Source organism: Pempheris klunzingeri, chromosome 24 (genome assembly GCF_042242105.1).
Source record: "Pempheris klunzingeri isolate RE-2024b chromosome 24, fPemKlu1.hap1, whole genome shotgun sequence".
Classification (NCBI taxonomy): domain Eukaryota; kingdom Metazoa; phylum Chordata; class Actinopteri; order Acropomatiformes; family Pempheridae; genus Pempheris; species Pempheris klunzingeri.
This window is the reverse complement of record NC_092035.1, coordinates 11,145,255-11,169,202: the sequence shown is the minus strand read 5'-3', so window position 1 is coordinate 11,169,202 and position 23,948 is coordinate 11,145,255. Positions and strand designations below refer to the sequence as shown.

The following is a 23,948-nucleotide window of genomic DNA, read 5'->3' as shown; positions in this document are numbered from 1 at the left end:
AACCATCCAAGACTAATAGACTAAAAGATCTCAGCAACCAGCTTTCCTCCAGTCTGGATACCTCTTTAGGGAATTCACAACTTCCCATTTTCCAGGCTCTCATACGCCTGGGAAAAAAAAACAACAATGTTTTTGAACCATCGAGGGAGTGGAACCCACCTCTTGCCATCAAAATGCATTTTGCAGTTGAGCAGCGCCGGCTGGATCAGCTTCCCGTTAGACAGCCAGTCCACGTCGACGTCTGGAGGTCCAGCGATGTGACACTCGAACATGGCCGACTCTCCGGCCCTCACCGCCACGTCTTTTACCTCCCTGGTGATTTTCAGTGCCGTTGGTGCTGCAACTGCTGATGAAAACATGAAAAGAGCAGCAAAACATCATAATAAGATATTTGGATATTAATTAGGACATTAATCTTGACAGGTAAACTCCGTCATTCCTCACCTTTGACCTCCACTCTGCACTCTGCTTGCTTTGTTCCGTACTCGTTGACGATCCTGCAGACGTAAAGTCCTGCGTCTGACCTCTGAGCCGAGCTCATTCTCAGTTCACAGTCGCCGTCGCCTGTCTCTCGCACAGCGAAGCGCCCCGCTGTCTTCACAGTGATTTTGTCCTTCAACCTGGGTCAACATAAAGAGGCTGTCACAGTCATTTAGACTCAGGGGTTTAATACAGGGCTGTCAGTGTGTGTGACAGGGAAGCGGTGAGTGACCTTGGCTGAGGTAATAGCTTCAGGTGTCTACGAAGATGTTTGTCTGCAGCAAAGCTTTCAGGTCTAGTGTCTTACCAGTAAACCATGGGTTTGGGCTGTCCTCTGACCTTGGCTGAGATGACCACATCTTGACCCTCAGTTACCCCCTGGTCACATGGTGTCATCTATTAAAGAAACACAACATTCATTTGCACCTATTTTGATGATCAATCACTTGAAATGTGTAGAATTTCTGCCTTTTTTTGTAAATTAGAATTGTTACTTTCATATTTTTGGATCCAACCACCTGTCTAAAACCTAATGAACTGAATGTCATCTTAGGTTAAGGAAAATTGTTACAGTAACAATTCAAAGACATTTTATGGACAAAACAATACATTTTTAATAGAAAACTAAATGAATGATTGTCAGCAGCAAACATATCTGACATATTTGACACATTTTTAATGTGTGAAGTGGATTTAAAACTGTTCTTTCAGTCACATCCCATCATGACGGTGCCCAAAATAGCTCCATTTATCAACTCCCTCCTTTTATGACAATGGTGTGATGAAGGAGATGGATATTTCTATTTCTATTATGTGAGTGAAAGGACGAATCCCCGGTCTTCATTTAGCCTGTAGCCTGCTGTTTTAGGTTGGTATTGGGGAAAGATGTGTGTGTTTCCATAATGTCAGTACTAGATAACATATTTGAAAAGCAAATCTAGATTTTGCTTCTGAGACCCACCTACCTGGAACAAGGGAGGTTCTTTGAAGCTGACCCTTTTACTCGGACCAGGCGGGTCCCCGAGCTCCATCGCCTCCTCCTGAGGGCTCAGATACTCCTCGTCTGACTGGGTCGGACTACTGACTTCCAAAACCCTGGCTAGTTTCCCACATTGCATGTGGGTTGGCTCTGGAAGAGAAGAGGGAGCGATACCGGACATAAGTATAACAGAATTTCAAACGCACGTCAGTTACATCTAATTGACTTTGACTTGGGTTCATGAAAAGTCAACTCTGATTTGCACACTTTTTAATTTGTGTAATTAAGTGCAAATCTCTTTGAAATATGGTTAACACGGCACCAGGGCGGCTCGTTAAACCTTTAGAAGGGAACAATCTGTCAGAGCTCTGATGTTTATAGTCTTTGCTTGCATTTCTGGGGATCACTTTCTGAGCCAAGATGAGCAGTTGGCAACATGGAGCGATGACTTAGAGATGAGTGGGCCTAGCGCACCCACACACACACCCACACACAGGCACACACACACACACAGGCGCACACACACACACACAGCGTAGGGACCTCTCTGAAGTGACCGTAACTGAACAGATAATGAATTAATCCCTTAATCCCTGACCCAATCATTCGCTTATTCCCATGGACTTCCAGAGCAGACTCTGTGTCTGAACTCCTGGCAGCTTCCACTAAAGTCAGAATTAATTCACCGCTGGATAGAGAAACATAAAACACCGCCACCCTACAGTACCTCTCTTTAGACTCCTCTTTCTCTCTCTTTCTGCTTTGTCAATTTCCTCTTTCACTCTGCATCTCACATTCACTGAAAAACCAAAAACTCAGACATCTGGCTCAAGCAGATAACACTGTGACAACTGAATAATGAATAATATCCATCAGTGGAACAGAATTAAGGCATGTCCTCCTTTGAGGACAAAACTACAGTGGAGTGAATGGATAAAAGTGCATGTGCCAGTATTAGACTAACTCAGCAGTCTATAAAGAAAGGAAACTGTAAGATGCAGGTGAGAGGAGTCACACACAAGCCTGTCCACATGCTAGAAACACATATACAGAAGTGTATATGCAAGAACTGACTTAGCAATAAAGCACTAGATGTAGACACAAGATTACTAAATGTGATCATGGCATTCAAAACGCTAAAATAACAGAGTGCCTTACCTAGAGTCACATCTCTGAGCGGCGTCTGTGCACCAGGGGATAACTCCCGGGAGTATTTACGTAAACCTGCCAGCTCTTACACAACCGCTGCACAGTCCGAGCCAGCTAACCCTCCTTTTCAGTCTCATCCTCTGTTCTCTCCTCTGCTTCCCGTCACTGTCACGTCCATATTCTCTAACGCTCCTGACATCGTGAGGCTCACACAACAGTGTCCAAATAGTTCAACACTTCAACAGGTTTCTTAAAGTTTTGTTGATTTATCTATTTATTTTTTTTTTTTTACTACAGACTCCACAGAGGACAGTGGTGTTGTGACATGAATAACATCTGAGAAATCTTAGTTATTTGATCTTTTATGCAGAAATTACAAGAATGCAGTGTTAATCTCCTTCACAATATTGAGTTTGACATCCTTTGTAGCCTATAAATCATTCTCTCCCTCAATTTTGGCCTGCCTTGCCAAAAATCTCCTTTGTTCCCGGCTAAACCAGCTAAGATGACTCACATAATCTCCCACCACATTTTGACAACTCCAACTCCAAGCCCTGTAGCGTGAAATCTAGAGAGATGAAAAACTCCGTGATTGCAACAGTAATCTCACACGGGGACATAAAGCAGACTGCAATTACCCGGGAGAACAAGAGGGGCGGCTAAAAATACTCCTGCAAGTGAAACTCCACTGGCCTAATATGGCAACACGCGGGCCCCGTGCTGCTGGTGAGACTGTACCAGAGTGTACGCTCACATTTGTTGACAAAACTGGGGAAGCGCAGGTTGCATTTACATGAGCTGAATCAACACTCTGGGAATGGTACAAGCTTTTCCCACACACCATACAACATAAACACACATCCTCCGCAGGCACATTTAGAACAGAAACCTTCACCAAAAGGAATATTTATTTTGTTTACTCCTGATTCTGAATGCCGTGCCTGCCTGTAAGACTTGGGAGACCTTTTTGTGACAGGGCAGGCCTGCGTTTTGAATCCGCACCAAGGGGGAGCTGAGCGCCTTTAAGAATTAATGGGTTGCCATGACAACTATCGCTGCAAGGAGCCCCGGTCGGGATGCTGAGCTCCAGCAGGGCTTTGTAGTCATTAAGACAGAATGTCAGGCGGAGGAGGGCTGGCAGTGGATTAAAGCAAGTTTGTGTGTGAGTCAACATGTTTCGTGGAGAGCATCGTTTTTAATGTGCCTCAACGTCTCTGTCTTCATTTAAATTTGTGTTAGCTGCTCATAAATATGTCGCCGTAACACCACATCTAACAGAAAATCCCTTCGCGTGTTGGGATATCCTTCCGTCTTGGGCCTAGTCTCACCTGATTGGATGTAGAGCGTGGCGCTGCAGGACGCGCTGCCCGCCGGGTTGACAGCTGTGACGCAGTACGACCCTGCGTTGTTCGGCCTCATCTGCCTTATCACCAGGCTGTGCTTCTCACCCTCAGCCCTCACCACATGGACAGCATCGCCCCGTATCTCCACGTTATTCTTCCTCCATGTCACTGAGGAGGCAGATAAAAACACATGCACACAGATGACAAACAATGAAATAAATAAAACCTCCCACAGAAGAACAGATATAGCACAGTCCGCCTTACAAAGATGTGTGATGAGTAAAGCTCATTGGCTTTGGATTTTGCAGATTACCGCAGAGAAAAGATTTTTTAAAAGATGGGTTTTAAACAGATTTTCAACTTCAATTTCATTTCCCCACATAAAAAGTGTTGGGTTTTCTGCTGCAAGAAGAAGGTCCTAAGAAAATTGTGACTAAAATGCAAATAATAATCATAAAACAAGTAAAACTGCAACAGATGTGAAATATAAATAAATAAATAAATAAATAAAAATATATATATAAAAAAAAATATATATATATATATATATATATATATATATATATATATACATACACTACTCACAAAAAGTTAGGGATATTCGGCTTTCAGGTGAAATTTCAGGATGAACCACCACCAATACATTTCCTGCTTCAGTCAGAATTGGTATTTAAACAGTCCTCCTCATCCTGCTGTTCACATTCTGACATCATGAGACCAAGACGACACCTAACAGTTGATCAGCAGCACCTCGACACTGGAGGCTTCAAACAGGAAGTCCTCAGACGGAGGTGTTCACTGAGCTTAGAGGGTCACAGAGTGTCATCAGGAGGTTGGAACAGTGATACAGAGACTGGAAGAGTCACAGAAAGGAGAGGAGTGGACGTCCTTTGGCCACATCCCAATTTTACGTTTACCCTCGTTTACCCTCCACTGTAAAATGAAGAAACTACCAGTGCATGCTTCTACTTAAATGTCCTACTTTCATGATATAATATCACTGTAGCATTCACTTTTTACATTTTCCATAAATCTCACCTGAAAGTCGAATATCCCTACCTTTTTGTGAACCCTGTATATATACAGAATACATACAAAGGAAGAACCAAAGCAACAAAAATGATCCCTTAGAATCAACGCTGTAAACCAGGTATTCTTAAATGTACCTGTGGGTGGGGGGCTCCCGGTGATGATGCATTTCAGCGTGACCTCAGTGCCGCCGGACGCCGTGGTGTCCTCGAGACGCCTCTCAAACCTCGGGGCCTCAGCTGCCCCCTCATCAGCAGACAGGTAGGAGTCATCAGACGAGCCCCCTGAAAACAACAGCTCGGGTTCATGTGGTGCTGCCTGTGCTCTGTCATCTGGTTTCATAAATGGGTCACACCCCAAAATTAGGGCTAGTTTCTTCTTTTTTAAGACGCCACATGAAATGAGTTCTATCAATGAGTCCAGTCCCAGTGGCAAGTCTGTGTTTTGGACTCTTTTCTTTGTTCTAACTTTTTTGTTTAGTTCTCAAGCCATACCTACTGTCTTTATCTGTTCTACTTCTTTATCATCCGTATTTTTACACAGTGAACTTTTAAACTATGTTTCAAAAAGTCCTGAAGTTTATTGGTACAGCGGCTTTGGTCTGCCCCAAACCTTTTGGCTTGTTACCCTAAACTAGAAAAGTCACTGAAGACCCTCATCAAAGAAGACATGTTTCTATCAGCTGTGAACTCCAAAAGCTAAAAAAGGATTGAGAGTGTTCAGCTTGTGGTCACTAAGGGCACTAGACAGTAGTGCACTGGCTTCACACATTCATCCGTGGTGGCTGTTGCTTATCAATAATCAGAAAACATGTCCTACCTTCCTCTGGACACCTGGGTTGAAGTGAACGGTCTTTCTTGCTCTTGCGAACTTTCCCCTCTTTCCTTCTGGTCTTGACTTGCTCGTTGCTCCTGTCTGGAACACAGTCCGTCTCCATGGGTTCGTCCTCCACCAGGATAGTGGGGGTGTTCGCTTTGAAGGCCGGAGGCATCCACCCCGCCTCCGCCTTCCTCCTTTTCAGGAGAGGGCTGGTGGAAGGAGTGGGCGATGGGGTGAGTCGGGGAGGCTTGGGAGGATACTGGGACCCTGGTTCCCTCACATTTACTGGTGACGCTCTCTTCCCATGCGGGCTTGGTGATCTGTGGTCTGCTTTGTCCTCCATCTTTGTGTCTCTCTTTGAGTCTGTCCCCAGATCTCTGAAGGGGGATAAGGATTTTTGAGACGTGGCAACAAACGTGTCTTTGTCAGCAGTCGGAGAGCTTTGTAGGGTTTCCCTGTGTGCAAAGAGAAGAAAACTGTTATGTAATACCGACAAATGTGGAAGTGTGGAAGAAACATTCAAGAAGTGCAAAATGAATTTTGAATAAATTTTCAGTCCAGATTTTAGACAAATCTTACAAAGAAAATACAGCACATGCAATCATGTGATTCCCAAAACATACATATTCATCAGTAGAGATAATTTTCTCCAAACCTGGTGAGGCTTGCCCTCGTGGCTGTTGGCAATGGTTGCCCTGGTAACTGGTGAACAGGTGCCGTCTCCATGGTAACAGAGATTTTCCCTGTGCGTCCTCGTGATGAGCTATCCACTGGTTTCCCCTGTGAGTATAGCCGTGTCATCTTATCCTTTTCAGGGTTGTTACTTTGATTCCGCAGACCTTTGCCTTGGGCCTGGGGAGAGATCTGCAACCCGCTGTCCCCTTCCCTCTCTCTAACTTGTCTGTCCTCCAGGGCCCGCTCCCTCGCCTCCAACTTTTTAACCACTTGAGGAGGAATGGGCTCTATTTTCCCAGTGGCCTGCCTCTCTTTCTGTGACAGCTGCTCGGTGGAATAAGCCTTCTTCAAACACGGTTTCCCCACGAGTTTCTTGATCCGCTGTAGCTCTTCTGCAAACTTGCTCTGGTAGGTCTGGACCCTCTTGGAGTAGCTCGTCTGGTCTTCTAAAGAAGAGGCCCGTTGTTTGAACGCTGCTCGCCTCTGGGATGCGCCCTGCAGGTTTGGGCCCTCCTCTTTGCCGGGGCCCTCTCTCTTCTTTCCGCTGTCATCTGAGTCGCAGGAAGCGGCTCGTCCAAATCCAGATCTTGATACAGATCCAGCTCCTCCTGGCAGATCCACACTTGCCCTTCGCTCCTCAAAGGCACGGACCTTGTCAAAGATCTTAGGCCCTGCGCGAGCCAGTTTGGGTGTCATGACAACACTGTTAACACTGGATGCCTGGTCTGTCTTAGAGGACTCTGGATCTGAAGGTTTGGTTTTATCCAGGCCTTGGTTAGAGATACTGTTGCTGTTTTTGTGTGTGCTGGGAGGTGGCTGGGGAGAAGATATGGGGGCAGGGGGGGAGAGCCCCTGTGATTCGTCAGCACTTTGAGCCCTAGAGGGGTGAGGATTGGGGGGAAATGGAGTTGTGAAGTTAGAGCTGTAGTGCAGATGCTGTAGGCGTTGGAAGAGTAATAAAGAAGCAGATGAACCTCCATTTTGTTTTATGTTTTCATATTCACCAATGAACTCCTTGTGTTTTGTCTGTGCTCTTTGTGTCCCATTTTTAGGGGGGGCAACACATCAGAATGTGCAAAATGAAATGGCACAGAAAGGAAAATAAATACAATAACGCTGCCTGCATGTAAGATTTCTTAAGAAGCTCTACAGAACTTAATCTAACTGTGGTGAAGTGGAAGACACCCTAAAGACAGTGATAATTCAAACTTGCAGGCATGTTGCAGCAAAACAAATGCAGGTTTACAACATGAACCTTTACAAAATGCCAGAAAAAAAATGCCCCTCCATCTACTTCAAATACAAAAACATCATACCTAAAAGGAACCTGTGAATCACATGATCATTAATTTGTGAGAACATTCATGCTAATATTAGCTTGGATCAAAGCCAGCAACCCATGCATGCCACAGCAAACCTATAAATTAGTGGTGTTAATCCAAAAGTGAGGGGCTGCTCTAGAAAACATGCAGTGGATAAAAAGAGCGGTCACAGTTTTCTGAAGTGCTGAATAATACATAGTAGCAGGTTGTACCATTGTGTCCTCTCAATGGCTATAAGAAATATTAACAATGATATTTTGTAAGACTTGTAATGATTGTTAGATTGAAACCAAAACACACTCACAGCAAAAAAAAGTGTCAAAGTCAAAGGAAAGTGCGACATCAAAATAAAAATGGGAAGTAACAACATTGAGTGAACAAAGCTTGAATATATGAAATAAGAGCAAAGGAAAATATAAATAACATATGGATTACAATTTTTGCGAGGTCTACGGGGGATATAAAGTCTTATGTGTCAGTTTTCTTTGCAATTTGGGGTTTGTGGCCAGTCTTTCTTGTTTTTTAGTGGAATCCTAAAAAATAAAATGCCATGAACTATAATGGCATAGAAAATGTTCTCCCTCTGTAGAGGCTGAACATGCTCCCATAGTAGTCGCTGCCTACAGAAACACTTTCCTCTGACCCTTGAACGGGCCGGGCCAGGTTAGCGTGAGACGCCCGGATCAGTGGTTCCACACCCAGGTGACGGACGGGGGGGGCCCCCTCAGTGGGAGCCCCACCAGGGGCTTGCCTGGCTGGGTTTGTGGGGTCCAAGTGGGGCCCCGGAGGGCGGGAGCCCAGAGCGCGGAGCTCTCGCTCCACTACAGGGTCGTAGGAGCCGGGGAGGGTGGCCCTCCGATCTGAAGCATCTGGGTTATAGTCCATCATCCCTCCTCCCTCATCTGGAGAAAGACGGAGAGAGAAATAGAGAGAGAGATTGTTGGTTAAAGTTTAGTTACCATTTACTGAAAGAAACAACACGATCAGTATGGCTTGTTTCAACTTAAAGGATAAAGCTGATGTTATTCTACATGTTCATAATTCCCATAAATGGTGTATTTTAGGGACTATTTTAAGCTGTGGATTAATACACATGCTGCTCTAATGAGTGCTTACAGGTGCAGCAGGTGTATGTAGGATTGGCCTGAAATAAACTACAGCGCTCAGGAATGGCTCATTTCTGTATTTTATTAATAGATTCGGACAACGATTGAGCTCTATGGCACAGAGGAATGAGCTACAAATAAACCTTATCAATATGAATAATAATAATGTTTCAGTGACGTTAATTAAAAGGTTAATACATTGTCAGATTTTTAATTCATTCGATTAAATTCACTTTTGTTAAATGTCAAACCTTTTGTGAGTTGATGATCAGATTGGAACACCCATAGGCCCTGCTGCTAGCACTTTGATTTCAAGGCTTACTTCTATAGACTGTTTGTTTCTCCTTTTGACAATCACATTTTTCTTTCTAATCACAAAATGTATTTTAAAAAAAAGCATTAAATAATCGAGGCTTGCATTTTGTTTTAAAGCCCGTCTTAAGTGCACCTTGCAATATCCAAACTGAAAAAGCATGTAAGAAAATTAATTAAATGAGAAGATTCAGCAATACAAGGAGCAAAAAAAACCTGAGCTGGTAGAAAATGACGTAAAACAAGAGCAGGGACATCATTAAGCAGAAAAAATGGCACAATGGATAAAGGGTCTATTGATTGCTTGAAGACAGGAAATGAAACAGAAAGTGTAAGGGCTACGTTGTGGGGCGTGCACCACTTAAAAAGATCCTGCCCCGTCGCAAATCAGGTAATGATTGACATTTTAGTGATGAGCAACGGAGACAGGAATGCTTTGGCAGCGAAAAGAAAGAGCAGTCAGCATCTTCCGCTAACGACGGGAACCCTGAAACAGCGATGGTGTCGAGGATATAAAACGACATCCTCCTGCCGCAATCACAAATGATACTGACTCAGCGCCACAATCGCAAAACAAACTACATCAGGTCCTCGTAAAGCCAGAAAGCAGGGACAAAATGAGTTTTCATTTCCTCTGCGGGGTGGTCGGGCAGCACCTTTCAGTCTTACTTGAAGGTCAGGCTTTTAATGGTGTGTTTTGAGGGATAGCGTCATTTTCCCCAAACAATCTTGTCTCACATGTATAACCACTGGATCTAAACATGGTCGAAATGAGTTCAACCAGGATCTCCAGCTTTTGCATGCAGCTGAGGCAACCAGAATCTGTTCCTTGAAGAGAACAAATGATGCATCACCTCATCCCTCCCTCATTTGATATTCTCTTTCTACTTTTTTTTTTTTTTTTTTGTTGCTTGTCTCCAGAGGGACGCGATGAGGGCGTAGTCAGCCGCCAACACGAAAGCTTAGAAAGTGCAAACACGGTGTACAGGCGAGGGAAGAATATGAAATTTATTTGTGGCAGAGGAGAAGGGTGTCAATATTTCCGATCTATATTCAGACATCCTGTTGCCTGGTTAGGAACGGGCGGTGAAGACACGCAGGTTCTGTGACGCCAATGCACCAACGCCGCTTTAGCACATTAGTAAAAACTCTTTCAGGAACTCTTTTGATCTATGAAATGCTGACAGGAAAAAGGCTAATAAGGTTATAATTGGTTCATGCATGCCACTCAAGGAAATCCTTTTTTTTACATTTGCATTTTAAACATTCGCATTAAGAGATCAAGGGTGAGCGAATTCCCCTTCTTCCTAAAATGTGCTGCTTGTCTTTAGGCTTGGTCAGATTTGCCTTTGGTCCGGTGAAATCTCTTCACGTCCAGAACCAAAACAGGACACGACAGGTGTGAAATAGGTGATGAGCAAATGAGTGCTGAAGCTAATTAAATGAATCAGTTTCTTTTGGTTTTAGAGTGTTTTTCAGACAAAACAATAAAACGCTGGTCATTTTTGATGATTTCAACGACTTTATGTGCTAAATTCTTATTTGAATAATTCAAAAATGATCAACAGACTTGCCTATACATTAATAATTAGTTGAAATATAGAAGAGGGTACAAGCCTGCTGTCTGATAGTGTCATAGAAAGTAGTCATAGAATGATGTGAAAAATGATAGGGCTGCAACAAATAATGGTTTTTGTTATTGATTAAGCTTTCATGGATAGCAGATTCAGCTGAAGGATTCCTTAAATATATTCTTGTATCCAACCAACAGTCCAAAAAAAGAGAAAAGCAGCAAATCCTCACAGTGGAGAAGCTGGAAGGAGCAAATATCTGGCACAAATGTCAGCTCTCCAAAACTGTGTATCCCTCAGCATCCATCTACCGACTGTGCTGGAATCCATCTCTATTTAAACCTAATGCTCTACATTTATATTCTAATTGAATTCAACTGGCAAAGCACAAGCGCAATATATTAGAATAATTGGAGCCATTTGTGTAGCAGTCTTAGTTTTTCTAGGCTGTATGTTTCCTGTGGAGCCACGCGCTGAGATCCAGACCTGAGACAGGTTCCCTGCTGAAAACTAGGGCAGTGTGTCACACTATTGCATCACACCATGAGGGATTCATGCATTCTGCCATATCGGATTTTATCCAACGCACATCTTCGGCCAAGCTGATAACCGTCCTCCATTAAATCTATCAATCCGCATTGAATCATAATTTTGTGGAAGTGTCCTTTTGGCAGCGGTGTTGGTGCTGCAGTAAATAATACTGACTTTCACCTCATAAATAAGATTTAAAGAGCTACTAAATATGTGCATGCTGCACTCTTCTCTTTTTACTGTATAATCTTTTGCAAGCATTGCCTTTTTGCAACTATAGAAATATAAATTTAAGGGGGGAATAAAACCTGAAATGTCAGTTACGAAGAGCTAATCTAGGAAGTGGTGAAACATAATACATAATCATCAGCAAGGTTTTGTGTGACATACTTGAAATTCCTCTCCGTCCGGCTTTGTCTTGGTGCCTCCCGGGCCCCTCTTTGGTTTCCATCTGAGGTTCTGTGGTCTCATCCTCTGTGGTCTCAGAGTCTGAAATAAAGACATGCAAAACACGGAGATGAGTTAAGATGGAGAAAGAGGGCGAATATTCAGGGAAGAGAAACTGAGGTGGAGGAGAAGAGGAGGCTGAAACAACAGAGTCCCAGTGAAAATGGCATTTCACACTTGCTTAGCGGCACAGAGTTTGATGGGTCCTTGAAAAGAGCCACAGAGAGCCCCCAGAGTGAAATAAATGGGTTGAAGCTCGAGCGTGACATGAAGCCAGCTGTGGCTTGTAAAAATACATGACTGATACATGGAGGGGAGGGGGAATGTAGAGGCTCTCTTTCCTCGGGTCTGGGTCTGTTTGACTGTGGTAACAAAACAGCAGGTTTCTTTATTTAGACTTTCTGCTTTGTTCCTTTTATTTTTACTTTGCTCTGTATTAAAAAAATCTATCAACAAGACCCATGACACCTTTTAAAAGCATCGCTCACACCCTTCTAATACACCTTTTAACCGAATACAATTCAACAAGGCTTTAGAATAGCATCAAATATTAAGAAAACTCAGATGATGCCAGAAAGCAGGTATTAAGAATGATTCATTCTTCACACTTAAAATCGATCAAATTTTTAAATCATGAGGTGATTACTGGGTAACCTTTTCAAAGCATCGGTATGAGAGAAACAACACAAAGTGATATTTCTGTGCAGCAGTGACGAAAATGCCAACCATTTAGGAAATGACGTTACAAATAGCACAGAAACTGAATCGCAAACCACAAAAATGTCATATGTGCAAACAACAACAGAGACGGGGACAATATTTATTTGACTGTAGTCTTGATTTTGGAAGGAACATTCAAAAACAGAAAAAGACAAATATAAGAGGTGGTGGTGTAGAGAAATAAAGAAATATTATGGGGAGCGGAGTTCTCGAGCGGGTTGATCTTAAATATTAGGGAGAAGAAAACAAAACGAAAGGAAAAAGGACAGAAACACAAACAAACACAGACAGAGAGTCCACATCTCTGTGGCTGAGCTCACGGTACATCAACAGGGTGAACAGATGAAGTCGAGGAGAGACGGATGAGAAGATTTAACAGAAAGAAAAGAAAAAAAAAAGTTAACTAAAGATGAATCAAGACAGGCAGGTTTACCATAGCTTTGCTTTCGGCAGGAGCGGAAAACTTCGCTTCCATAGTGGCAGCAAGAGAGGGCAGACGGGAGAGCACCGTTACTATGGAAACCAGCATCTCTCTCACCCACACGACCAATCCTCTTCGTACCCATTAGAGTCTAAAATCTCCAGCCAAACTGCTGGGTGGCTGACAGATATGTTTACTGGTTAGAGAGCTCGTGAAGGAGGAGGACGACAACCGCAAAATAGGTTGCACCTCATTGCGCCTCGCATCAAGTCAGATCCTGATTAGATAATTCCAGAAGATCTGCCTAATGACAAGAAAGCCAATGTGACATGAACAATCACCATTAACTCATTACATTGCTAGCAGCGTGTGTGCGTTTTCCTGGGTGTGGGTATGTAGATCCACCCATCCGTGTCAAATGAAGTTAAAGAGCTTGCACATCAGGCGAGGGAAATCGACTCAGCAATGTAATTACGAGGGTAAATATTTCATGGTGTATAGCTTGTATTGTAATGTAAATATGATTTGGAGTGGAGTGCAGCAAGCCTCTGGTTTGGCTCAGACCATAGATTACACAAATATTGCCAAATATTATACCATAAACCATCAAGGCCCGACATTATTCACTCAAAGATTTTATGCAGGGAGGCAACAGCGTGATTACAAAAACTATTGCTTTGTGGGGGTGGATGTACAATAATAAAACCCACTCTGTTTTCAAGCAGTCAAGCAGTGAAAACATATAGATAAACTAAAGCAATATAAACGTTCTACAAGAGCAACTTTCATATATAAAAAGAGTTATTAGAGGAATAAATCAAAGTTGAGGCACAAGCTGGGGAAAAGGCCATGAGAAAATCACCAGGCCACAGTAGTTAAGATTTTCAACCGACAAGATCAGAGTAGATTACAACAGGACAGAGTAGAATTGGTGTAAAGCTCATACTGACAACACACCATGGGTAAATCTGCCAAATGTCCGTGTCGAGTGCCCAGTTCTCTGAAACAAAATACAGAGTAGAATGCATTATTCAACAGCAAACACAGCCAAAAGATTCTGTTTTAAAAACAACACTAGAATGCAAACTGTAAAGGTCTCTTTTTGCCCAAAAGCACTCTGTTGCCACATCCTTAACTCTAAGCAGTAGAACGAGTGAATGCTAGTATATTTGATATTCAGTATGTAAGATTTGCACTAGAATTCGCCATCGTTTAGTAATTAACTTTATGTATAAAGAGATGTTATCCACAAGATGCACAGATAAAATATCATAGTGCATATAAAATGAAACACCAGATCATAATTACATTCAGTGGTACATTGACTGGGCGTGCTAGCTCATTTCTGACCTTGAGAACTCAAAGGTCAACATGTTTCTGGAGCTTTCTACAGGGCCTGATCAGCGAACGGAGCTTGCTTCATTTTCTCCATTTGCTTATATACAGTGACTTCTGCTTGAAAGCCCCCATAGAAGGTATAACTTGGACCGTTGAGCTGAAATGATTATGTCACAGGTGAATTGAGATTTTTGAAGAAAATAAGAATGTGTATGAGCTTCAAAGTCCTGTCCCGGGGCCCGTTTCACCCCGCTCACACATTTACAGACAGCGACAGCGGCATGTTTTAAAGGTCTACAGTCCACATTCAATTGATATTCAAAGCAGGGAATTTTGTTCCACTGATGCGTCACATCAGACAAAACTAAGTACTAAAAAAAAACAGTCTGAATTTCCAACTTTTAATTTAATTCTGCTTTGAAAACATTAATTGCGACGTGATCATATCACACTTAAGAGTCCACGGGGAGTTGATGCACGATAACACTGAACTATCAGGCGGCCATATCTATGATAAAGATGAATTTCTCAAATGAAAACGAGCTGACAAACTCCTCCGGCCATGTTTGAGTGTCCCTGCTGATAAAGCAGTTGGAAAAACTGCCTCTTGGACAGTCTGTCAATCAGCACCAAGGAGAGCTCCTCAGAATGACTCACTGCTTTGCAGCGGATGGAAAGCAAAAGTAGCAAAAGTGCGAAGTGCAGTGACTCATTTCACACTCATTTCCCCCCCCCACCCCCCAACCCCCACACGTTTTCTGCGCACTCCCCATTGGTTAACGTTTTTGTGTCAGGCAATTTGATTAACTGTTGCCTGGTGGTAACCGCTGGTTGACAGACTCCACTAGAAGCTTCCATCGTTGTCGTGATCTCCATTGTTATGGCCTCCAGGCAATCATATCAGCAAGACCCAGCCACAAACGGCATCCTTTTGAAAGGGCTGCATTTGGCAAATACTTCAAAAATATTCTATGGGTATAATCCAAATCCTACCAGCATTATTCTCAAAAAATCTGCTGCTGGAAGCTAAAGAATAATTCTCTGAGGTTTGATATTGATGCAGAATTCAGAGGAGGCAAAGCGACCATCAGAAATCAGCTTTATCCTGTGCGTTGCTCACTTCGTAGCCCTGGCTGCCCTGATTCTCATGTCTCCATGGAGTGTAGCCTACTGACACACTTTTCATCGGCTCTGAATTTGTGAAACCTGTTATGAAAATGACTTGCGTAACAAAACGGCCAAGTCAAGACACATATTTCACGACACAAGACGTGCACAATGTGACTGTTTGATCATGTGAAAGTGGGATTATTTTGCCTTTTCGGTGTCTCAATGTGGGGGTGTCAAGGCATCATTTTCATCTCTTATACTGTGCTAAAATACAGTTTTCTACCTGGCAACCAGAGTTTGCCAGGGCTGACTTTGTTGTCCGGATTTGTCGACCGAAAACAGAGAACAAAGGAAGAAAACAGCTCTCCTGGCCATACTTTCTCCCTTTTATCATTTTTCCAACATGAGCGAAAGCTTTAAATAGCGTTGCTGCCCTTTTTAATCACTGTAGTCACTACAAAATACATTCAAATGTTTCTTTACGCTGTTATCTGTCACAAATCAGCAAATTTGCATTTCGTTATCAGGTAAAGGGTGTGGCAAGACTTCCAAATATGTAAAAACCTGCTTGTATCTATAAAAAACAACAAAGATAGAGCTTAATGACAACATCAGCAAATGCTGGGGTTTTTTTTTTTTTTATCCAAAAAGGAGCAAACTCACCTGAAACCTCTTCTTGGACCAGATTTTCTTCATCTCCTCAAGTAGTGCTTCCTGTCAAGCGTGCAAGATTACCTGTGGCATGAGCTCAAAAAAGCATCCCTACAACCCGAATAAGCCCAGGGTGTGGCGGCATCAACAACAACAACAACAACAACAACAAAAAAAAATCAAGATTCAAACCGGGATTCAGCTGCTTTTTGTGTGTGGGTGTGTTTACTCTCCAGTCTGGCAGCAAGACGGGGAGAAAGAGAGAGTGAGAGAAGGAGAGAGGATGCAAATCAGCCGGAGCCAGGTGTCTTTGTGTCTGAGTGTGTATCCGCTGATGTGAACAGCGTCCCTCTCTGACGTAGACGTTGCCTTTGGAGGGGCAATTCTCAGCTGGTTTGTCCAACCCCCCTCCACACACACACACACACACGCTACCTCTGCCCGTTCTGCCTCAACCGAGAGCGCACTCCGAACAAGAGGAGGTGGGGGTTGGAAGTCTGAGCGCAAGGGGTGTGTTGGTCTTGATTGCAGTGATGAGAGTGGAGAATAAGAGGAGGGGGTGGAATAAAAACAAAAAGGAAAACAACCGGCTCCGACAGAGCATGTGGACTTGTGTCCTGAGCGGCGGGAGTGACAGATGAGAGCGACAAAGAGCAAGACGGAGGCAAAGGAAGAGTCAGAGGGAGGGGGAAAGGGAGAGTGGGGGGGAAGACACAAAGAGGAGAGATGGGAGAGCAGAGAGTGGGGGCGAGAGCAAGAGACAAGATTGGTGGGGAAAAGATTCATGAGGGAGGAGGCAAAGCAGAGGAACAACAGAAGGAGGCATAGATGTTAGGATGGAGGGATGAAAGGGCTACATTAAAGAGGGGGGGGAAGGGTGGGTCAAACACATCTCTGTTTTCTTAGAAATATGAATATACGCAGCCTTCAATCTCATCCCATCACATCTCATCTCATCCTACATCTCAGTCTATTCCCCTCTTTTCTCTTTGTTTTCCCCTCTAAGCAGCCCTCAGCAAATAAGCCATCAATTATTTATCCATCTTCCACGTCTGTTAGCGTTAAGCAGCGATAGGGTCAAGGCTGCCACAGCGTAAAGCAGCCGAAGGCTATTTGGATCAGAAGGACAAACTGGAAGCCGACTGGATTACAGAATGATGCATGTTACTTATTTCAGGTACACAACCGGCAGCTGCTGGTCATAAAATAATTAGTTTTCACTCTGGATTAATCACTCAGTCTATTAAAAGATGAAAAAGAAATACTGCAAAATGCTCACTCACAGTTTTCCAGAACCCAAAACAATATCCTAAAATAAAAGTCCAAAAAGACAAATGTCACATAAAAACTGTCATATCATCAAATCAGATCATCAAAGCTGAAAAAGCACAGGTTTGCTATTTTTGCTGGATGAATGACTTAAATGATTATTAAATAGTCGTTCAGCAGATGTCAGTCAGTTAACCACTTCATGAATAATCTCAGCACTAATAACTACGGCAGACTGAGTCTTTAAAATGATTAGTTACTGACATCAGTTAACCTTGCTATAACTTTTTAGGCCACTTGGGAGCAGTTGAACAAGTTTTTGTTACAAGTATTTGGTCTCCACCAGCTCCTGAGGGAAATGTCTGGCTCTTTAGCCGCTAAAAGCTCCACAGCGCTAGGCAGCTACTTGCTAACCTTGTCTGTCAAACAATCCATGCTGGTCAGAGCCACTTTGTGTAAAACAAAGACAGATGTGGTTCTGTAAAACCAAAACAAACGTGCTGAAAGATTGTAAAATGCTGTGTATCGTAGGGGAGCTGCAGAGTTATTCATCTCTGTTTGGGAGGTTGTTGCTAAGAGTAACACCTTTCACATACAATCATTTAATCCATTGTTTTTTGGTTATTTATCTTATTACATTTGAAACAACTACACCTGAAAGGTTTGGCCTTTCTTCCACTACTGTCTTATTCTCATCTCACTAAATCATTATCGATAGAACACTGATATGTATTTCTAGATAACGGCCTGTGGAAAGGGAATATTATGGAGCATTTCCCTTCAGAGCGTCTGATTTGCTGAGCAAACGTGACTCCCTCTCTCTCCCTGTCTCTAACACACACTCTGACACGCATTAATTGTTCTTTCAGACACATCTGGGCTCCCGAACACCTCCTCCATCAAATGAATCTAAAAATAATTACAGGCAGACCCAGACCTCTCTCACCAGCTAACCACCCAGAGCCCTCGTCCTCATTTCAGCACAGCTCCTCTATCCTCCGCTGCTGACTTGCTTCGCTGAACAATGTGCTTTTTAGTGATGTTAAGTGAGGCATGTTACTGTTTATGGCCTTGTAAACACAGAATCAATATGTGAGATTTACTCCTGCCATGAATCAGGAGTTTCTCACTGCTCTTTTTCCTCTTTCCCCTTCTCTTGCTCCATTAATTGGATGATTATCACCCGGCTACGAGTGGAATTTTTCATCACCATCACGTCAAACTAGATTTGAATTTAAATAGTGATCATATTTCACTAGAGACAAACCCAGTTTCAGTGGATTGCAGTTTTCAATTGTTATTCCAACAAACCTCCCTCTCTTCACCCTCGCCCGCCTCGCGTTCCTCCTCCACCCCCCAATGAGAGGCACTCGGTCCGGCAGAGAGTGCACCAATCGATACCAATGCTTTATGCGTGATATGGGATACACCCGCAAGTAACAGTTCAAACGTCCCCGGATCAATAAGCCCATCATATCACGAGATTCCACGACCATCATCCAGGCCAGATGCAGAGGGGAAGCTTCCATTTCACGCTGCTTGGAAACATCTCTCATGAGGTTGTTTTTGTGCACTTGCTAAAAGCCAAAATGATTCAGCTTCGACTAATCTCTGGCTGGGATATCACAAAATGTTAGCCATTAAGAAAGGACAATTAGATTGTACTGGTGCAGGTCATTTATCCAACTCTGAATCTGGTCATTTGATCGTTCACGAGGCCACATTGTCCTCTGCAATTTTGCAATGCTTAAAGCTGCATTACTCCCAGACTTGGACGTAAGCCAGTCCACATTACTGACCTCCAACATGTATCAGACGTGCCTGTCATGCCAGTGCAAATGAAACTTTTTTTAGATTTAAATATCTCCGTCTGACCTACAGATGGTAAATTTTGGCCTGTGCGATCTTAACACAGATGGAGAAATCATAGACACATGGATGAGCACTGAAAAGACACTGGACAAGTGCAATTCAGAGCATGCTACAGTTTCATTAGCCTAAAACAATAAGAGAGTAAGCAGGCTTCACGGAAACCCATTGATTTTGTGACAGAGGCTGCTTTCTGTGGAGCAGCCTTGATGGATGCCTTCCAGGCATACAGCTTTATCAGCAGCAAGTCTGGCATAATCTCTCTGCAACAGAAAACAGATTCTGCAACGGTTACATCACAGCGTGATCACACTGCTTCTGTTTTTCAGTGCAGACCAAGACTTGTCATATCAAGCCAGACTTCCCGTGTTATGTATGTCTACATCTGACACCAGTCTTCTGTATGGAAAAGAGTCTCCTCTGAAGTACCCCCACAGTACTGCTTTATAGTAAAGTCCTTCAGTAAAACAATGGGTGACAAGGTCCTTTTAAGTCCTTAGAAGCTGCTTAAGATTATTATATAATACACGTTACTAAGGCTGTAGAAGTGTTAAATATAGTATCAGAATCATGTTATTTATAAGCACTTCTTTACAATTTTAGACTGCTTAAGAAAGTTATTATGAGTTTATTGTAATTGTAAATAACAGCATTACAAACTCACCTTTGAGTTTTACTATCTTACCTATTATCTCGTTCTTAAAGGATAAGTTAAGTATTTTTAAACCTGGGACCTATTTTTTTTTACATATTTTCAGTTTGAAATGACTGATCAGTGGAAAACCTTTTGGAACTGGTTCAATAGATTGCCTCCGCCGGCAGCTGAGAGCGGGTGGCGAACAAGCTGTAATGAATGAATGTAATCCTTTGAAGCAATTGCGCCAGATCAAAGTACGTCCAATAAAAAAGTGCTTGTTTTGCAGCTGACGGACTCGGATTGTTGTGTGAAGAAAAGGATTCCTACGGAGATAGACCTCTAATCTTTTGTCAAAACAGCCATGAGACCATGACACTGCTTGGTTCAAAGCCACCAGACTGCTTTGATAAAAATAGGATTTTTACATATGTGTTGCTCGTCTGCTGCTGTCTCGATCAGTGTGACTTTGGTGTTTTTAAGGGTTAGTTCAGATTCAATGTAGGGATCCTTTCTGTGATGCTGTCACAAATCTAAACCTGTAAGTAGACGTACTTTGACCGGGAGGGATTGTCTGGAAGGATTATATTGCAGCCATTGCAACCTGTTCCCTGCTCTCTTGTACCCACTCGTAATATCGAACCCAAAAAGTTAAGATTGAATTGAGTATCTTTCAAATCTTTACAAGCTTTTAAGTTGCTATATTATGATTGCTGCATACTTAATGCATGTTTTAGCAGGTAACTATCAACTACTGACTTTTTGCAGCTGCCAATCTGAAGCCAGAACATACACTTGTTGATTATTTTCTTAAAGGCCAAGTAGACAACGTGCACCAAAGGAGTACACCGAGGAGAGTAAGTGAAAATAAAGATGGTGCTTCTTTATTTGCTATCCAAAATGCTTCAGAAGCAAAAGCAAGTGGTGGTATGTTGACTCAGTGCATATGATGAGGTGGTTTGGAAATCCCAAATGACAGTGGCCAATGTTGACAGTCACACTGCAACCTGATCCTACCACCTAATCCCGACCAAATCCCTGAGGGTTCCTGTGAATGACTGTGTACCAGCGGGATGGAACACAAACACACCCTTTGCCAGACCAAACACCGGAGAAACAACGCTGGCTTTACTCTCACATATTGCCTCAGCTGCCTCGTGAGAATAGAGAACCTAATTAATTGCACTGTATCCTTAATCCACTTGAATGCAATATTTCGAGAATGTGAAATCATCAAGCGGCTATTGATTATCTCTGCTCCGGTTTGCCGATGTAAGCCGATCGCAATCCAGACAGGGGGACTGGGTCAATAAGGACTGATGAGAGCAGGAAAGCCGTGCTGTGTGGTCTGACAGAGACCGAGCACGCAAGTGGGCTGGAGGTTCCACTGCAGCAAACATTTAAAACATCTAAATATCATGTTATCAGTCTTCTTCATGTTTAGTTTTTCCTTACAAGTCACCATTTGTTACATTTTAGGGGTTTGTAAAGCAGAAGTCTGAGATATAGCTGTCAGTCTAGTGGTCATCCATGTATTTATACACCTGCTAATACATGCACTTTGTAGGGCTGACACTCTCTGGTCGGTTGGTTGATATGCTCTTATCTGACCAATTCATTATGTACAAGGGCAGGAGGGACATACACAGACCTGTTTGTTTCTGAGCGATACGCTTCATTCTGTTAGAAACGTACTGAAATCCACGATGACTGTGCCTGAGCAAAACTTCCTCGCTGCTACCAAACCTTCGCTGTCAAACTTGACACCTGGCCGTCACGTATGATGACAGCCACGTTACCAGAAAACATGAAAAGCAAGCTAATTGAAGATGACACGACATTACAGCGGCAGTAAAAGAGAGCCTCGTCTCTTTTCTGGATGATGAAAAACAAGATACAGCCTACACAGTAGCTGTGCAGCTGTAGCACCAGTACCGGTAAACCTCCAGCTGAGGAGGAGGAGGAGGAATACTAATAAAAAAAAAAAAGAAAGAAGACTGATAAGGAAAAATGGAGATTGGTGTGCTGCTGTGATGAGGAAGATCTGGTTTCCACAGAATCAGGTGAGGGATGACGCAGCACAGACAAAATGAGAGATTATCCTCAGCACAGTGAGTTGACCGTGAACCATTGGGGTGGTGGAGAAAACATGAAGACGGATACCTGAGGCTGGCCCACGTCCTCCACACCCTCTGAGAGCACTTTGTCCAAGGCAGGATTTAATGTCAAGAAGTTAGAAGTCTCCTTTCAAAGACTTGGACTGGACTTGCTAGTGTTTCCATCACTATGAAGAAGTGATGATATAAGCTTTATAGTCTGTGGACACTGGTTTGTTTGTCTTCTGTCAGGTCTACCACACCACTGTGTGTGCTGCTAACACCTATGTTGGCTTATTTAGTGTTCTAAATCCTTTCCTTACTACTGCGGCTGATGTAGTTAAACTGGGCATAATCGACCAATCGATTGGTTGAGGAGTAGAATTTCAGTCGACCGAGATGTTCTTTGGTTGACTACAGCCCTACAGTTCTGAGGGTGATTTCAAATCTTTGTCTTCATGAGTGGGACAACCTCTTTGTTGGGATCATGGTGTGGGTCCTTAAGGGAGTTCCTGTAGCTTCCTCATTGGACTGCTCGGACAAGATGAGCTTCAGTTGTATTTGCCGGTTTCGGGCAAAGGGGATTAGGCCAACGACACCATTACCATTTTTTAAGAAGTTTGAATGTGATTCCATGGGAATTTGAAGAGAAAACAACGGATAACTTGAAGTGTTTATGAGCAGCCATACCCATATCACACAAACAAGATTGCTGTACTTTAAAAGAGTAAAGCCTGCAGTAAAAAGGATTATCCACGAATGTAGCTGGGGCTTTGTAGAACAGGACAAAGCATGGAAGAGACATACACCGAATCCAATTAAGCAGCAACAATAGCAGCCTCAAGTGTATTACCTTGTTTTCATTTCCATTACAGCTGCTCCACTTAGTTGAGTATGCATTTTACGATTATCTGCAACAGGGCGATCCTTCTCTTACTGCAAGCTGTGAAAGGATCCCCAACAAACCATCTAATGCTGTCGTAGTACATGTTTCGTGTTGACACCAGCTCCCACTCACCTCTCTGCAGCTTGCTCCTCGGCCCACTCACACCTTCAACAGCACGCACGCTCCTCAGAGCTTTCCGCGCGTCGAGCAGCTCCTTCCGCAACATGCCTTCTCGTCTTCCTTTTCTAAAAACCGAACGAGATGAGAGGAAGAACTCCTCCGAGGACGGTCTTCCTCAAGTCCTTTTCATTGAGACGCACCGCCAAAAGACAAGGCAACTTCCTCAAAATGACTCCAACAGGCCTACTTCCACCAGTTTCATCCTATCTTCCGATAATGTCTTTAAAATGGCTTCCTACAGCATGCAACGAGCAGGGATGTGCTGTCTTAAGATGTCTGCTGGACCGTAAAATCTTATATTCCTCAGCCCATGTCTGCCTCCCCTCTCCCCGTCCTCCCCCAGTCCTCCCTGACTTTGACTGCCAACTTCAGCTGTCTATTTCGACTCTTGCATAGTACAACCCCTGCTGTTGTACTGTACTTTCTCTCTGCACCCCCCTTTCAGAGAGCCTGCCCCCCCCCCCCGATACAGCAGGAGATTAAAATCACAGAACCGAACGACCTTTGCTGTCCTCTGTGGGTCACTCTGCCTGGACTTCGGGGAGTTTTGAAACTCCAGCGCAAGGCAGACATGTTGTAATACACCATTGACATTATGGGACGAAGAGACGGTCACAGGGACCTCATAAACATTGGAGCAGGAGGAGAAAATAACACTGTAGCCTTGAATGAGCTTAAAATAAAATTCAGACTGTGCTGCTAAATTAAAACATGACAACAAGTATTCATATTGCTGCTTTGCATGTGTGGAATCCAGTGGAATCTAAAGAGGAATTTGATTATAAGAGCTGTTGTAAGACCTTCTGGCATTCATAGTGGGGGTCCCCGCTGCTGAAAAACTACATCTCTAACAAATGACGGCATCTAAGCAGCCGTCAACCACACATCTAATGCCCTAAAGCCAACTTGTATCTGGTTCACCCATCCTCTAACCCTATAACCCTCATAATCGTCCCGGGTGGCGCAAGGATGGGTCTTTTCCTTCACAGCTTCCATTCTAGATCTCTAGAC

General features: G+C 43.3%; 1 protein-coding gene across 1 annotated transcript in view; it reads right to left on the bottom strand.

The window, feature by feature from the left end:
• spega (striated muscle enriched protein kinase a) overlaps positions 1-22,983 on the bottom strand; it is a 41,540-nt gene extending 18,557 nt beyond the window's left edge. Inside the window, exons 1-11 of the mRNA XM_070855324.1 lie at positions 22,890-22,983; positions 11,707-11,805; positions 8,440-8,698; positions 6,455-7,351; positions 5,800-6,254; positions 5,118-5,264; positions 3,937-4,119; positions 1,446-1,609; positions 788-876; positions 445-620; positions 160-346 (exon numbers count right to left, since the gene is read on the bottom strand). Coding sequence (XP_070711425.1) covers positions 160-346; positions 445-620; positions 788-876; positions 1,446-1,609; positions 3,937-4,119; positions 5,118-5,264; positions 5,800-6,254; positions 6,455-7,351; positions 8,440-8,698; positions 11,707-11,805; positions 22,890-22,983 — 2,750 coding nt within the window. The remainder of the gene's footprint in view (positions 1-159; positions 347-444; positions 621-787; positions 877-1,445; positions 1,610-3,936; positions 4,120-5,117; positions 5,265-5,799; positions 6,255-6,454; positions 7,352-8,439; positions 8,699-11,706; positions 11,806-22,889) is intronic.
• Between the last annotated feature and the right edge of the window lie 965 nt (positions 22,984-23,948).